Source organism: Narcine bancroftii, chromosome 9 (assembly GCF_036971445.1).
Source record: "Narcine bancroftii isolate sNarBan1 chromosome 9, sNarBan1.hap1, whole genome shotgun sequence".
NCBI lineage: Eukaryota > Metazoa > Chordata > Chondrichthyes > Torpediniformes > Narcinidae > Narcine > Narcine bancroftii.
The window spans coordinates 88,378,375-88,393,500 of NC_091477.1; the positions used below are offsets into that span (position 1 = coordinate 88,378,375).

Genomic DNA, 15,126 nt, shown 5'->3' on the forward strand with positions numbered 1-15,126 from the left:
CTTTTCGATATGCTGCTCTACTTAAAAGTTTTTAATGGAGACTTACCATCTCAGTTTTTTGGTGATGATGCCGAAGCTCTTACATTTGCTAATTCTTGGATAATAAACAGATGAAAAGTCAAGAAAGTTTTTTCTAACAGCCTTTTCCAGTTCAGAAGGGGAAGAATGGAAGGCAAGAGAAGGACTCTCAGCAGTTGATTGCATTGACTTTGACGATGATCAAGTCAATAGAGATCTGGAGGAAGCATATCATACCTGAAATGATTTATTTGCTATTACATTTTTTTTCTGTTCGGGAGGGGGGGGGTGTGGTTTGTCTACAGATCCTTCCAAAATTATTGGTCACCTTGTGGCATTGGTCACTCCTGTATAATTGAGGGGGGTAATACTGTAATACAGTATTTTTTTGGGGGGATGTTATATATACGGGGTTTCTTTCTTTTCTTTTTCTTTTGTGGAGATCATTTGGTCCTTTTTGTGTGGTTGCCATGGGGAGGTGTTCATGTGTGTAAAGTGGTTTTTGAAGTGAATTGTAATGATGGCTCATTTAAATTTTGTTGCTTTTAATGTTAACGGGCTTAATAATCCGATTAAGAGAAAGAGTATTGGCGTATATTTAAAAAATTGAAGGTTGATATTGCTTTTTTGCAAGAGACAGATTTGACTGAGAAGGAACATGAGAAATCGAAAAGAAATTGGGTTGGACAAGTTATAGCATCTTCATTTAATTCAAAAGCATGAGGATTAATAAAAAGTTATCTTTTAAATTGGAATCAGTTATTGAGTCAATTGATAGACTTTTGATTGTTAATTGTAAATATTTTTTCTGAGTGTTGGACTTTAATGAATGTTTATGCTCCTAATATAGACGATGAGAAATTTTTGATGGATTTTTAAAAAAATTTAAATCAAGCATACGAAAAAATTATGATGAGGTGATTTTAATTATTGTTTGGATCCATTATTAGATAAATCTCCAAAATCAGTAGTTAGGACTAAAATGGCTAAACAATTGATAGTGTTAATGAAAGGTATGAATTTTGTAGCTCTATGGAGGTTAAATCCGAAAGAGAAGGATTTTTTGTTTTATTCATTTTGACATGATTCTTATTCTAGAATAGATTTTTTTTTGTATCAGCATAATTATAAGGCCAGGCATTGAAGGCTAAATATAAGAGTAGGATTTTTTTGTGATCATTCTTTGTTGTTAATAGCGTGCACTAATTCGGAGAGAATTGATAATGTTTATCGTTGGAGATTTAATTCTTTGTTGTTGAAAAATGTTGAATTTTGTAATTTTACAAGGGATCAAATACAACCTTTTTTGAAACTAAATATGGATTCAGTTGATATAAAATTTGTAAAAAAAATGAATATCAGAGCCAGAACCACCTCACTGAGAAATAGCTTCTTCCCACAGGGAGTGAGAACTGCTGAGCAACTGAAGAATTGTTTATACTCTGAGACTGCACTATTTATTTAACAATATTTATTTTTATATATGTATATACCTGCTGGAAATCTACCGTTTGTATGTGTATTATGTCTGTTTGAGGACCAGACCATGCTGTTTTGTCAGGTTGTACTTATTTATTATTGGGACAATAATAAACTTGAACTTGAATATAGAGATAGTGAAAAGGGAATATTGGGTTTTAAATTGCAGCAATTGATCAACATAAGCATGTCATTTAAAAGCATACTTCTCTGGAGATAAAATCTTGACACCAAAATATTTTAAATATATCTATAAAGATTGCATTATGTCACCAAAATTTTTTTGGAAGTGATATGAACCTTTTGCTTGACCATGACTGTATAATATAGGAAAATTATTGAGAAAATGTTCAGCTTCCTTTATCTAAATCCAAGCTTCCTTTTTGATCTTGCTGATTGTTGGGTTTGAAAATAATCATGATTGGCCTGTGGTATCCCTGCTAAGCTAACATTTTGCAGCCCAAGTGGTCTAAAGAAGCATGAGGCTATCATGTGACAGTCATCTCACAGAATGTCATGGTCCTTGAACAGTAACCAGGTCACTTCTAATGAAGATTGAAAAATAAAGTGGTTAGTTTTGGTTTGTTTCATCTTGTTATAATATTAAATTTATTTTTTTTTAAAACTAACTGCTGAGCGTTTGCGTTCAAATGAATGAACATGTGTTGACATATGACTACAAGGCTAGATTTGAAGTACCTCCACCATCTAAGTTCAGCGCAACCCATCTTGGTATCTGGACCTACTGGCAAGCATTCAACTCCAGTATGTTCTGTACTGCCAGCATTGAAGTCATAAGAATGATGGTGGTTCTATTCTGAACTGCCAACAAAAAGTACATTTCAGAAAGGAAGAGGATATGGATTTCACAGACACTCTAATCAATGCAAAACAGCTTGGGTAGAATAGTACAAAGTATGTCATTCTTTTTCATCCCCCTGTAGATGGGCTTCATTTAAAATTTGAAATTGTGAACGTTTTTTGCAAATTTTGTTCCTCATATTTCTATTTTCTGCACTTGTATGATGGGTCAAATCAGATGTTTAGTGTTGAATTAACTCCCAATGACAAATTGTTTAACTGTCTACATTTATTGGCATAAAATTAAACCTTTGCTGGTATATAAATAAAAATGTCAATCAGGCATACCATTCTCATTTGCAGCCATGATATGTTCATGGTTTCAGTAATTTGATCGTGGCCTGATGAAAAGCTGACAAGATTTCCACAGTGTCCCATTAGATAAAAGCAGCGTGAAACCGTGGGTTAATCTGCAAACAGATTTCCATGCTTATTTACCCTAATGATTTCATCATATTTGATGTACCAGGCAGCCTAACTATTTCAGCAGTTGCACCAAGCTCTGCTTTGATCTCTTTCCTCATTTAATGATGTAGTAATTTAGCTGACCTTTGACTAGTTGCATATCTATTCATAATTGCGTGTCATTCTGATGGGGAAATTACTTTAGAGAAACCCAAGTATTCATCCTGCTTTCCAAGTCAAAAAATAACAAAAGAAATATTGCATTCATTTTCAAATGATGATATTACATTTAGCGCCTCAGCCTCATGTATCAAAATATGAAAAATGCTCTGTTACTGTATGTGCTTAATCTTAATGGTATCTGTGGATGTCAAGGGCATGGAGGAAATTAAATCGGAAAGTGCAGATAGACCTAAGACGATATTATCTACTGATGATTGCAGTTTTGATAGGTATTTTAGTGGATTTCATTTCGCAGAATGGTAGATGATGAGTTGGGCCTCGGATTTTCTCATTTTTCTTCTACATGATTTATGTGAGTTGGGCATAAAACTTTTACAGAAACACGGTTACCAGAGATGAGAGCTAAATTAATGCACTCGGTTTCCATTTCGGCTTCATGCACAAATGTCAGAACAACAAACAGAGAACAGTCTGCATCATTATTCAGAGTTGTTTATATTGAAAATAACTCATGGAATATGTTTAGAATAATAAGTGGAAGTAAAGTTTTGGAACATTTTTAAAGGTCATGAAGTTTGAGAAATGGTGCAAAGATCTGAAAATATAATTGAAGCAATCTCAATGATAGTATTGTATATCCATTCTTATTTAAAGAAACATTGAAATAATTTGTCCCATCATTTTCACCTAAGAGTTGCTTATCATTTTTCTATTCTGTAATGCTGTCTGAAAAATGTGAAGAAATTTTGCTGAAGATTTTGTTTAAAGGTGTACTAGAACAAATAATTTGATAAATATATTTTGTCCGAAAAAGGCTCGAACAAACATTAGTTCTCTTTCAGCAACTTTGAACAGGAAGAGAAGGTTGGATGTGAACATGGAGGTGAGGGGGTTGGGGGGATTATAGGTGGAGAGTGGGAGGGTTGAGCTCGTAGAGTTATTCAAGTGAACTGTACCGGTGTGGACTCAAAGGGCCGACATGGCCTGTTTCCACGCCGTAAATGTTGATATGGTTATATATATGATGATACAACTGATATTACCTGCAATGAAATTTATTCTGATTCAGTTAATTAACAAGATCTTCGGTTGGAATAATTATTGCCATTTTTAATTTGCATTCTCAGGGCAATGAACATCCACATTATAAATTGATGCTCTCTTTATATTTTCAATTTACTTAAGTCCCAAATTTATACAGCTGTTTATGTGAAGGACATCAAGAGTCTCTCATAGGATGTGCCTTAGTATTTGGTTGATAATGAAGCAGTGGATAAATGTGAACAATTAGAGAGAGACCTATAAAACTTGAGAAGTGCAGGTCAGAGATGTAGTAGGGAACTGAAACCAAATGAGGAATATTGGAAACATTCAGCAGATTGTTCAGTGTCTCCAGAGAGATAAAAACTGTCAGTATTTCAGATGGATAACATCACAGCAGAGCTGGCCAACTCTGATGCATTTGGAGAAAGCAAGTCTTTATTGAATTTGACATTGTTTCCAAAGGATGGAAGAGAATGCTTTTCCTCAAGCTTGCCTTAGGTCTCATTGGAACAGTGAAGGAGCTCCAAGAGAAAGTTCAGTGTGGGATGGAGAACTAATGTGACAGCCAACTTGAAAGTCAGGGTCACCCCTGCAGATGAATGTTGAGACTTAGAAAAGCAATCACTCTGGAGTGTACACAATATTGGAAGAATTACAAGTAAATCACAGCTTCAATTAAAAGGGCTGTTTGGGTTCCTGGATTGTAGGAAGGGATGAAGTGAAAAAGCAAGTTCAAGTTCATTGTTATCTGACTGTACATATACAACCAGATGGAGCAGTAATTCTCCAGACTGTGGTGCACACATTAATACACATAATGCAATTCTCATGCAGCACATAATAATCACATACATACATAAAAAATAATATAAAATAAATATGTGTCAATATTCTGAACAATTTACTCAGTGTCATTTATAAGAGATCCAAGGTTACAGGATACCATTAATCAATTTCACAGCTTCAAGAAGTTATTTTCCAGCCTGACATCCCTGATTTTGATGCTCCTATTTCCACTTCCTCAATGGTAATAGGTCAAAGATACTGTGTTATGGATGTTTGGGATCCTTGATAATTCTTCAAGCTCTCTTTATGCAATACATCCTGTGATGATCGTCATAAAGGAAAGGAGACCCAGTGATTATCTCAGCCATTTTAATGATCCTCTTTATTGACTTACGGTCCAGTATTTTGCAGCTACCATACCACACAATGATGCAGCCAATTCCTGCAAAACACGGGCTCCAAGTTCCAAGTAACAATCTGAGCAAGATCTGAAGCTGGCCACCCAAGGCTCATTGACATTCCATAGAGGCTTTTGGGCAAACAAGATGATGCCCAAGCATCTCCAAGTGCATCCTTATCAGCCTTCATGTAGAGACCACTTTTGTTCCTCTACTTCCTAGCACTCTTCCACCCAAGAAGCAGAAAATTTCTTTGATTTGTGGCTACAAATGGTGATTGCTTCTGGCCTTCTGTAAAAGTGAGGGAACAATGTTGTGCTTCACTGGGCATATGAATTGGCCAGAGAAATGTAGGAACTGCAGATGCTGGAATCGTGAGCTAAAAAGTGTAAAGCTGGAGGAGCTGCAAGTCAAGCGACATCTATGGACAGAAATGAACAGTCAGCATTTCGAGTCAGGACTCTTTATCCAGATCCAAACTCTTGACTATCCATTTCTCTCAATTCATCTTGCCTGTCCTGCAGTGTCCCTTCAGCTACTTTTTGTTTACTATGCAAAAAAGGCTCCCTGGTTGTAAAAGCTGCAATGAAATAAGTATAATTGAGATGAGATCATTGAAAACCTATTTTAATGTCATTGACCAGCTGTATAAGGTAATGAAAATGGCCGTTAATCTCTCTGGCCATTTCCTCACACTTCCACTTCATCTGAATAGTGAGCAATTTCCTGGGCATCCAGCGTATCAGTCAGGTAACTTCTAGTCTTTGGAGTTATGCTTCAATTTTATTGCCATAAACAGAAGGCACGTCTCATTTTGCTGACCTGAGACCTGAGCTTGTTCTGGGGGAGGGGTTTTGGTCTTTCCGCCTTCATTAGGAGAATCAAGCGGGAGGAGCCACAGGTACAATCAGCAAGGGGCGGGCCAGTCATACATACAAACGGTAATTACAGTGGTTCCACCACAGCTTCATTGTGTGCTGAGTCTGTATGGTTGTTCATTTCCTGTGTTGATCAACAAATGGGGTGACCTTTCCTGAGGTATGTTGTTATTCTGTGCAGTGCTGCTAAAGTTGTGCCATGACTTGCAGCCGTGATTATACTTAGTGGTCATCTTTCCTTGGAAGGATGCAGGTGTGACCAATGGATGCACTTTAGTTTTTGTGGAGTTATGCCCCTTAAAATTACTTGTTTGTAACACATATAAATTGATAAAGCAGTGCAATTGCATTTCCAAAGTGCACGTGTGTGCTTGTGCAATTTTAGTGCATGAAAAACTTGCACCAACTGTCCAAGACACAGCAGGTTCCTTTGTGTTGTTTCTTTATCGTATGTTTTTCTTTAATATGGGCAACATAATTTCCAGCCCAATGGCTAAATATTTAAAATGATATGGAAGATTTTGACATTGAATGGTTACAAGCAAGGTAGGTACTTTGAAGTTTGTAATTAGAGTCAAAGTCAATGTACAGCCAGAAGTGAAATATCAACTGAGATTCAGCTGGAAGGCAAGCCCATAGAGAGTATAATGAGATGTTTGTCGTTTATTAATGAAGTAGTTCATTTCCTTCTGCAACCACATGTTAATATTGAACATAATCTTGGTGAACAAAATAAAATGAAGCCCATAAGAAAGTGGAACAAATATTACTACACAGGGGCAGGGGAGATACGAAATCAGTGAAATATATATTGTAATACCCACCACTCAGAGTCCTCTGGTGAAGCTTTTTGAAGACAGTATATTATTTTGCTTCTATTTCTGCCAATTATCCCCTGTTTCTTCATTTCCTGAAGCACTGGATCCTGGCTGGGTCTTTGGAAAGTAAGTTCAAGTACAGGCATCTATTGTGACCAGGATATTCAATTATTTCATGGATGTTGGATGTCTAAATCTATTGATTAGAGATCGTTCTCTAACAGGTAGTTAGAATTTAGCTAAATTGCACATTAATTTTGTTGCATCTAACAATTTTTGAAGAGATTAATTGAAGTACTTAAATAGAAATTCTAAAATAAGTATTTAATGTTCTTAATATATGAAAATGGTGTCTGATTATTCTTTTATCTTTTATATTCTGAAATCAAGGCTTAGACCTTTATCCACAGCTGGGGGTGTAACTGCTTCATTGTTCAGTCTTGAAGTTCTACTGAACATCACTAGTGCTGTTGAAAGAAAACAAATGACAAAATATGATTTTAAACCATCTGGGATACATTTTTAATTCACTTTTTGTTGTTTGTGAAAAGTGTTTCTAAAGCCGCATTTTATCTGTGCATATGAATGATACCTGCCATTTAACACTCTGCAGATTTGAGTGACGAAAGCATCATCGGATATCAAATCTAGTGCAATAGCTTTTGCAGAGGTTGTGAAGAGGAAGCAACAGTGTGACTGGAACCAATCCGACTGAAACTTACAAACTGAGACATGTGGGTTTGAATTGTGAACAGAAAGTGAAGGACATAGAGGAAACTATGAAATTGATGAGATGGGGGAAAGATTGGAAGATATATTTAATTTATTTTTAAATCACCAACACTAACTAACTTGAGATTTTACATCTATTTCTATCAATAACACATACAATGAAATAAGTATACTTACATTGGGAAGGAGTTGGACATTCATTAGTCTGTACTCTGTACATAAGTGGATGAAAACATAACCAATCTTCACTGTAGTAGTCTTCTGATTGCATTAGCCTGTTAATACTTACTGCCAAAGCAAATAAATCAGCAATAGGAATTTTGGAACATGAGTATTGGATTGGTGTATTCCAGCCAGGATCCACTGCTTCAGGAAATGAAGAAACAGGGGATAATTGGCAGAAATAGAAGTAAAATAATATGCTGTCTTCAAAAAGCTTCACCAGAGGACTCTTGAGTGATGGGTATTACAATATATATTTCACTGCTTTCGTATCTCCCCTGCCCCTGTGTATTAATGTTTTTTCCACTTTATGTAATAGATATGTTTGCATCTGAAAAAGTTGCAGAAAGTGTGATTTTTATAATTCTTGAAGCTACAATAAATCTGAGGATTTGTGTGGGGGAGGAGGAGGTTGATGTCTTTGAAGGATTATGCAAATGTAAACATTTCTTTGCTGAATGGGATTGCAGGAAGCTCTGGTGGCACATATGTATGAACTGACTATGCAAATCCTCAAATAATCTAATGATCCCAAACTACAAAGAATTAAAGCAAACTTCACATCTTTTTTTATTTGTTGAAACTTCATTATTTTATAATAAATGCAGCACAGCAGCATGCATTTAAAAATGAAGTGTCCTTTTTGTTTGACAGTTACTGAAAGGAAAAAATGTACGATGGATTTGAGGATTGGATATTTTGCAAGTGTTGCTTCCAGTGCAATTAATACTTTATAAAAAAATTGTAATTCTACATTTTGTTGAATCTCGCTTAGAACTGAACAGCTGTAAGCAGATGGGTTTCAGGTATTATGAAGAGATTTTAGAGTTGAAATCAGAAGCACAAAGAATTATGCAAGATATCTTAAAATATTTATTATTACCTTGTTCCATTCAAAATCATAAACATTCAATCATTCAAAATGTTTTTTGAGCGGTGAATCTTTTTGATTACATATTAATTGTATAATGTTCTGCACGGTGTTCTTTTATTTTTTGATGAATGGAAATCCTTTCCTCTGTGTCATCATTAATAACAAAGTCTATTATATTTGATGTGGGCTTTATCTTTGTTGTCTTGCAGTCCCCTGCGGAACAGGCAAAAGCAAGACTGCAGTTGGTCCTCCAGGCTGCTGGTAGGTGATGGGATTGAAGTATCATGTTGTTTTCTGTTAGTGAAATATTATGCAGAATACAAGATCATCTGAGGTTGAACCTTCTATACATATTGTGCAGATGTTTTCAAAAGATAGTTTATATTTTCACGAGATACATTATTTTCTTAGTTGTTAAAATAAACTGCTTCTCCAAAAAAAATAAACGGAGTAAATATTTTTTTTTCCTCAGGATAACCATTAACATGCACTGTTTATTGAAAACAGATCCTGAAATTGGTTGTTTTTTTTGTGTGCAACTCTGTTGGCAGATATTTGTATCTGTTGTATGTAGCTGGTGAGCTGCTGAGATCTTTCATTTTTAAAAAAAACCTGGAAACTCAAATAAAAATTGATGTTAGTGTTTAATTAAAACATTTCCACGAGGAATGTAATGTCAACATGGGTAAGTATTGCCAGTTACTTTCATATTTGCTGATCAAGAGGCGGAGAGTTTTATGGGGACACTTTATTTATGTTTAACATTCTGTGAAGTTACTCATTTGTTAAAAATCTATATGTTTGAAATACAATCTGGTTTGAAAAGAATACCTTTCAACCAATGAAACTGATTTGATTTTTCAATTGTATTTTGTAAATATTTTGTCATTCTTTTCTGATTTTTGAGAATATAGTTTAAATTCTGCCTCTGATACTAGCTCTTTCTGGTGGTGTAACAACTTGTATTTGATTGATGAATAAGCAAAGTGCATGTATGTATGATGGGGAGGTTGAATTAGGGGTATAGTAATGAAGTATGGTGATAGAGACTGGCTGTTTAAGAAAATACAACATGGGGGCGAATTTGCAGTGGCGGAAAACTGTCAGCATTCAAGTATTCATTATGTCAAAATTCCAATTTTTCGTGCCCCAATTTAACATGAATTCGTATATAACGCGATGAGTCATTGGTCTCGGGCATCGGGCTCCCTACAGGAGAGGGGACTTCAGGCTCCTGGCAGGAGAGGCTGGGTTGTTGCGGTGATCCATCAATGAGATGGCAGCTGACCGACGAGCTGAATGTGCCGAAAGGAGGGCTCATCCACCTGGAAGCCAGCTGGTCGGCGGAGGAAGCCAACGCCAGCTCACTGCAGGAGGAGCTAAAGGCGGCACGGCCGCAGGTCAACAAGCTGAGCGGCAAGGTGATAAAACTGCATTTCAAGAACCGGGTGCTCATCTCCAATGTGCAGCGCTGAGACCCTGGGCATGCGCACGGCCACCCCACTTGGCAGCGACGCTGACAATGATGCAGGCATTAAGGAGACCGACGGCAAGGATGGTAGGGCCTTGGTCCCAAGAAGGAGGGCCCCATCGGGGGAGAGAGCAACTCCATGGAGATGTGGAAGAAGATAGTGGGCCGCAGCTTGAAGCTCCGAGAAAGACACGGAGTCCCTGGACAGCATCAAGCTGGAGGCCGAGCATCTGGGTTAGATGATCCAGTGGCTCATCACTAACAGATAGCCTCATCTACGATGCCAAGCTGATGGTGGTCAGCAGCGGGCCCGAATGGGCCATAAGCAAGGATGGGGAGCCTGAGTTGCTGGACACCATCAGTACCAGGATGAAGGGATTCAGCTCTGAGCTGCACGCATTCATGGACAGTGTCGACCACCTTTGTGAAGGCCTGTGGGAGAAAATGGATGAGCTGTTGCCAAAGCCCAATCTGACTGTGTCAGCGAGCTTCCTCTCCTCCATCACCTCCATGTCCTGGGACTTTCCAGTTGTCACACAGTGGAAGGAGTTGGTCACCGACTTTAAGTCCAAACTGAGGGATCAGCCACATTGGCAGCTAAACCCTGAACATACCCAGGAATGAGAGACCCTTCAAAATTGAAGCCCTCCAGAAACCACACCATGAACTGAAGAGTGTGGAGGAAAAACATGTCAATGTAGAACATGAAAAGGAATTACTTCGACAAAAGCTCGTTGATATCAAAATTTCCAAGCAAACCTTGCAGAATTAACTGGACTGGATCAAAGAGAGCTCTTTAAAGAGAAGAGGAGTGCTAACGTTTATAGTCTATCTTTATCTTATCCACCCCGTCCTGCACCGCCGCAACCCCCCCCCCCCCACCCCATCCAGCGCTGCCACAACCTGTCCTATCTAGAGTCATCTCAACACCCCTCCACCCCCCAGTTCAGAGACCTTTTTCTTTGGAGTATGTCTTTGTTTTGCACTAATTGTAAACAGCCCAATTTCTTAAAAGTACCGCCATTACTATTCTAATATACGAAAAATTCCAAATTCTAAAAAGTGTCTGAACCTAAGGATATTGGATAAAAGATTAGGCACCTGTAATGCATTGAAAATAGCCCTAGTTCCTACTGTCAATCACCAATAAGTATTAAGCTGTCAAATTCCAGGAATTTTTAATCTCCAAAATTCACTGGCAGTTTTCGCCATGAACAGCTTTACATGAGGTGGTTGTTATATTTTATCTGCAGCTTTTTAAATTCTCTATCCCATTTTACTGTTAAATTTCTGACTCTAATCTCTGCCTGTGTCCCATTTTCTGACTTTGCATTTATTTGTTTGGACTTCATTTTATACACACCGATGCCTCTCTTCCAGTTAATCTGTACTTCACCATTCACATCGTACATGCAGAATCTTCCTTTCATATCAATTGTACATTCCTAAAATCCTGTTTCTTAGTTGTCAACTCAAAGTGTTTGAGGATTTTCACATTATTTGTCAGAAAATGTAAACGTTCCCATTAAACCCCACACCCCACCCACCCCAAATCAAAATATAAATGTTGAATTTCATATGGTGCCATAATAATGCACAATTTTTTATTGTTTCTTGATGCAATTTTTCAGTAACTTTTCAAAAAAAGATTTGCTTTTTTTGTATACAACTCTTTTCTTTTTGCTATGAATTGTCATGTCAGACCTGATTAATGATAGTAAAGTGTGAACTGAAAAACAATTCAGACTGTATTTAATGCTGTTTTTTTTTTGTTGGATCCATATTCCAGAATCCAGAGGACAAACGCAGCGCATCACAAGATTGCCATTCCATAAAACAATCTGCTGCAGAAGCTCATCAGGATGAGCAGCATTCGTGTGGGGAAAACAAATTGTCATTGATTGAGAATGGAAAGCCTTCATCAAAAATTGATCTCGTCTTGATGTTGCTCAATCTGATAAGTATCTCCAGCAGATTGTATTTTGCTCCAGATTCCAACATTTGCAGTCTCTTGTAAGCAATTTAATTTGTCCTCTTCTGATGAAATGGAAACAAGATAAAAATTATGGATTTTTTAACGTGAATTAATTTATACAGAATGTACTTGGATTTTTTTGTATAAAGAACAGAATAACGGAGACCATTGATGAGGATATGACTTGCCCAAATCGCTTGCTACTTTTGGTGCACTTTTATGTCCACCTGGAACCGTAAAACACTACAACACAGAAACAAACTATTCGGCCCTTCTGGTTTGTGTTGAATTATTAAGCTGACTGCAGCCAGACCATATCTTTCTAAACTACTCCCATTCATGTACCTGTCACATTAATCTTAAATGTCAAAATTGATCCTGCATTTTCCAAATCTTCAGGTAGCTCATTCCACATTCTGGGTGAAAAAGGGCCCCCCCTGCCCCCCCCCCACCCCATGTTCCCTTTAAACCTTTCCCTTTTCTCCTTTAACCCATGTCCAAATTTTTAACTCTCCCTAACCTCAGTGTAAAAAGCCTCTTGCATTTATTTTATTCATACCCATCATAATTTTGTATACCTCTATCAAATCTCCTCATTAAATTTTTAAAATTTTTATTTTATAGCACGGGCCATTTCAGCCCATGAGTCTGTGCCATCCAATTTCACACCATTAACCTACACCCCCAGTACGTTTTGAACAGTGGGAGGAAACCAGAGGCCCCAGAGAAAACCCACACAGACAAGGGGTGAACATACAAACTCCTTACAGACAATGCAGGATTTAAAACCCTGACCGGTCCCGATCACTGGCACTGTAAAAGCGTTGCGCTAACCACTACGCCAGCCATGCCGCCCTTCTACGCTCCAGGCAATGAAGTCTTCACCTGTTTAAAATTTACTGTAATTCAGTTTTTCAAGTCCCAGCAACATCTTTGTAAATTTCTCTGCACATTTTCAAATTGATATCCTTCTTGTAGTTAGGTGACCAAAACTGCACATAATGCTCCATATTTGGTCTCAACAATGTCTTATATAACTTCACCATAACATCCCAATTCTCATGCTTATTGATATATGAAGACCAATGTACCAAAGACTTTCTTGGGAATAATGTATCTGTGTTCACAGATCCTCTGTTCTACCGCACGCCACAGTGCCTTACCATTTAACGTATACATCCTAGTTTGATGGGTCCTTCGAAAGAGCCACACCTCACATTTGTCTGTATTAAATTCCATCTTCTAGTTTGCAGCCCATTTTTCCAGCTGGTCCAGATATCTCTGCAAACTTTGAAAGCCTTCATCACTGTCCACTACACCTCCAAACTTGCTGATCCAATTTACCACATTATCATCCATATCATATATATCTTTCTTTGGCTTGGCTTCGCGGACGAAGATTTATGGAGGGGGTAAAAAGTCCACGTCAGCTGCAGGCTCGTTTGTGGCTGACCAGTCCGATGCGGGACAGGCAGACACGATTGCAGCGGTTGCAAGGGAAAATTGGTTGGTTGGGGTTGGGTGTTGGGTTTTTCCTCCTTTGCCTTTTGTCAGTGAGGTGGGCTCTGCGGTCTTCTTCAAAGGAGGCTGCTGCCCGCCAAACTGTGAGGCGCCAAGATGCACGGTTTGAGGCGTTATCAGCCCACTGGCGGTGGTCAATGTGGCAGGCACCAAGAGATTTCTTTAGGCAGTCCTTGTACCTTTTCTTTGGTGCACCTCTGTCACGGTGGCCAGTGGAGAGCTCGCCATATAATACGATCTTGGGAAGGCGATGGTCCTCCATTCTGGAGACGTGACCCATCCAGCGCAGCTGGATCTTCAGCAGCGTGGACTCGATGCTGTCGACCTCTGCCATCTCGAGTACCTCGACGTTAGGGGTGTGAGCGCTCCAATGGATGTTGAGGATGGAGCGGAGACAACGCTGGTGGAAGCGTTCTAGGAGCCGTAGGTGGTGCCGGTAGATAAGCGTATACAGAGCCGTTGTCATACCCACACTCCTGTTCGGCTCCGAATCATGGGTCCTCTATCATATATATATATAGATGACAAACAATAATGGACCCAGCACTGATCCTTGAGGCACACCCCTAGTCACTACCACTCTGGTTTCTCTGGAACATAGCTTGAATGTCTCTGCTGAATCACCATCAAATACATTGAATGAGCCAATAACTTGCTGTAAAGGTTGATGAAAATTAAAATTTATATAACACACGACAAGATATTAATTTAGCTATCTCTGAATCGCAGCACTTTCACTTCTGAGCACATGAGCACATACTTCCATTATATTTCTATAATTTGCTGAATTATGAGAGGAATTCCATGTTAAAGCTCCATCCAAGATGCCCTGAAAATATTCTGTATCAAATTGTGAGCTACAATACTGACTTGAGTGCAGTAATGTGTTTCCAAAATATCAACTAGATTGTAACAACATTGTCATTGTTTTAGAATGGAAAGGCTTCATCAAAAATTGATTGCGTCTTGATGTTGCTCAATCTGATAAGTATCTCCAGCAGATTGTATTTTGCTCCAGATTCCAACATTTGCAGTCTCTGTAGGCAATTTAATTTGTCCTCTTCTGATGAAATGGAAACAAGATAAAAATTATGGATTTTTAACGTGAATTAATTTATACAGAATGTACTTGGATTTTTTTGTGTAAAGAACAGAATAACAGAGACCATTGATGAGGATATGACTTGCCCAAATCGCTTGCTACTTTTGGTGCACTTTTATGTCCACCTGGAACCGTAAAACACTACAACACAGAAACAAACTATTCGGCCCTTCTGGTTTGTGTTGAATTATTAAGCTGACTGCAGCCAGACCATATCTTTCTAAACTACTCCCATTCATGTACCTGTCACATTAATCTTAAATGTCAAAATTGATCCTGCATTTTCCAAATCTTCAGGTAGCTCATTCCACATTCTGGGTGAAAAAGGGCCCCCCCTGCCCCCCCCCCACCCCATGTTC

The 15,126-nt window shown here is 38.2% G+C and overlaps 1 protein-coding gene across 2 annotated transcripts in view; it reads left to right on the top strand.

Annotated features, from left to right (window-relative positions):
• Positions 1-15,126, top strand: part of rsrc1 (arginine/serine-rich coiled-coil 1) — a 362,698-nt gene that overhangs the window by 170,556 nt on the left and 177,016 nt on the right. For both annotated transcript variants that reach the window (XM_069896751.1, XM_069896752.1), the window contains one exon: positions 8,908-8,959. In XM_069896751.1, the coding sequence (XP_069752852.1) occupies positions 8,908-8,959 (52 nt within the window). The remainder of the gene's footprint in view (positions 1-8,907; positions 8,960-15,126) is intronic.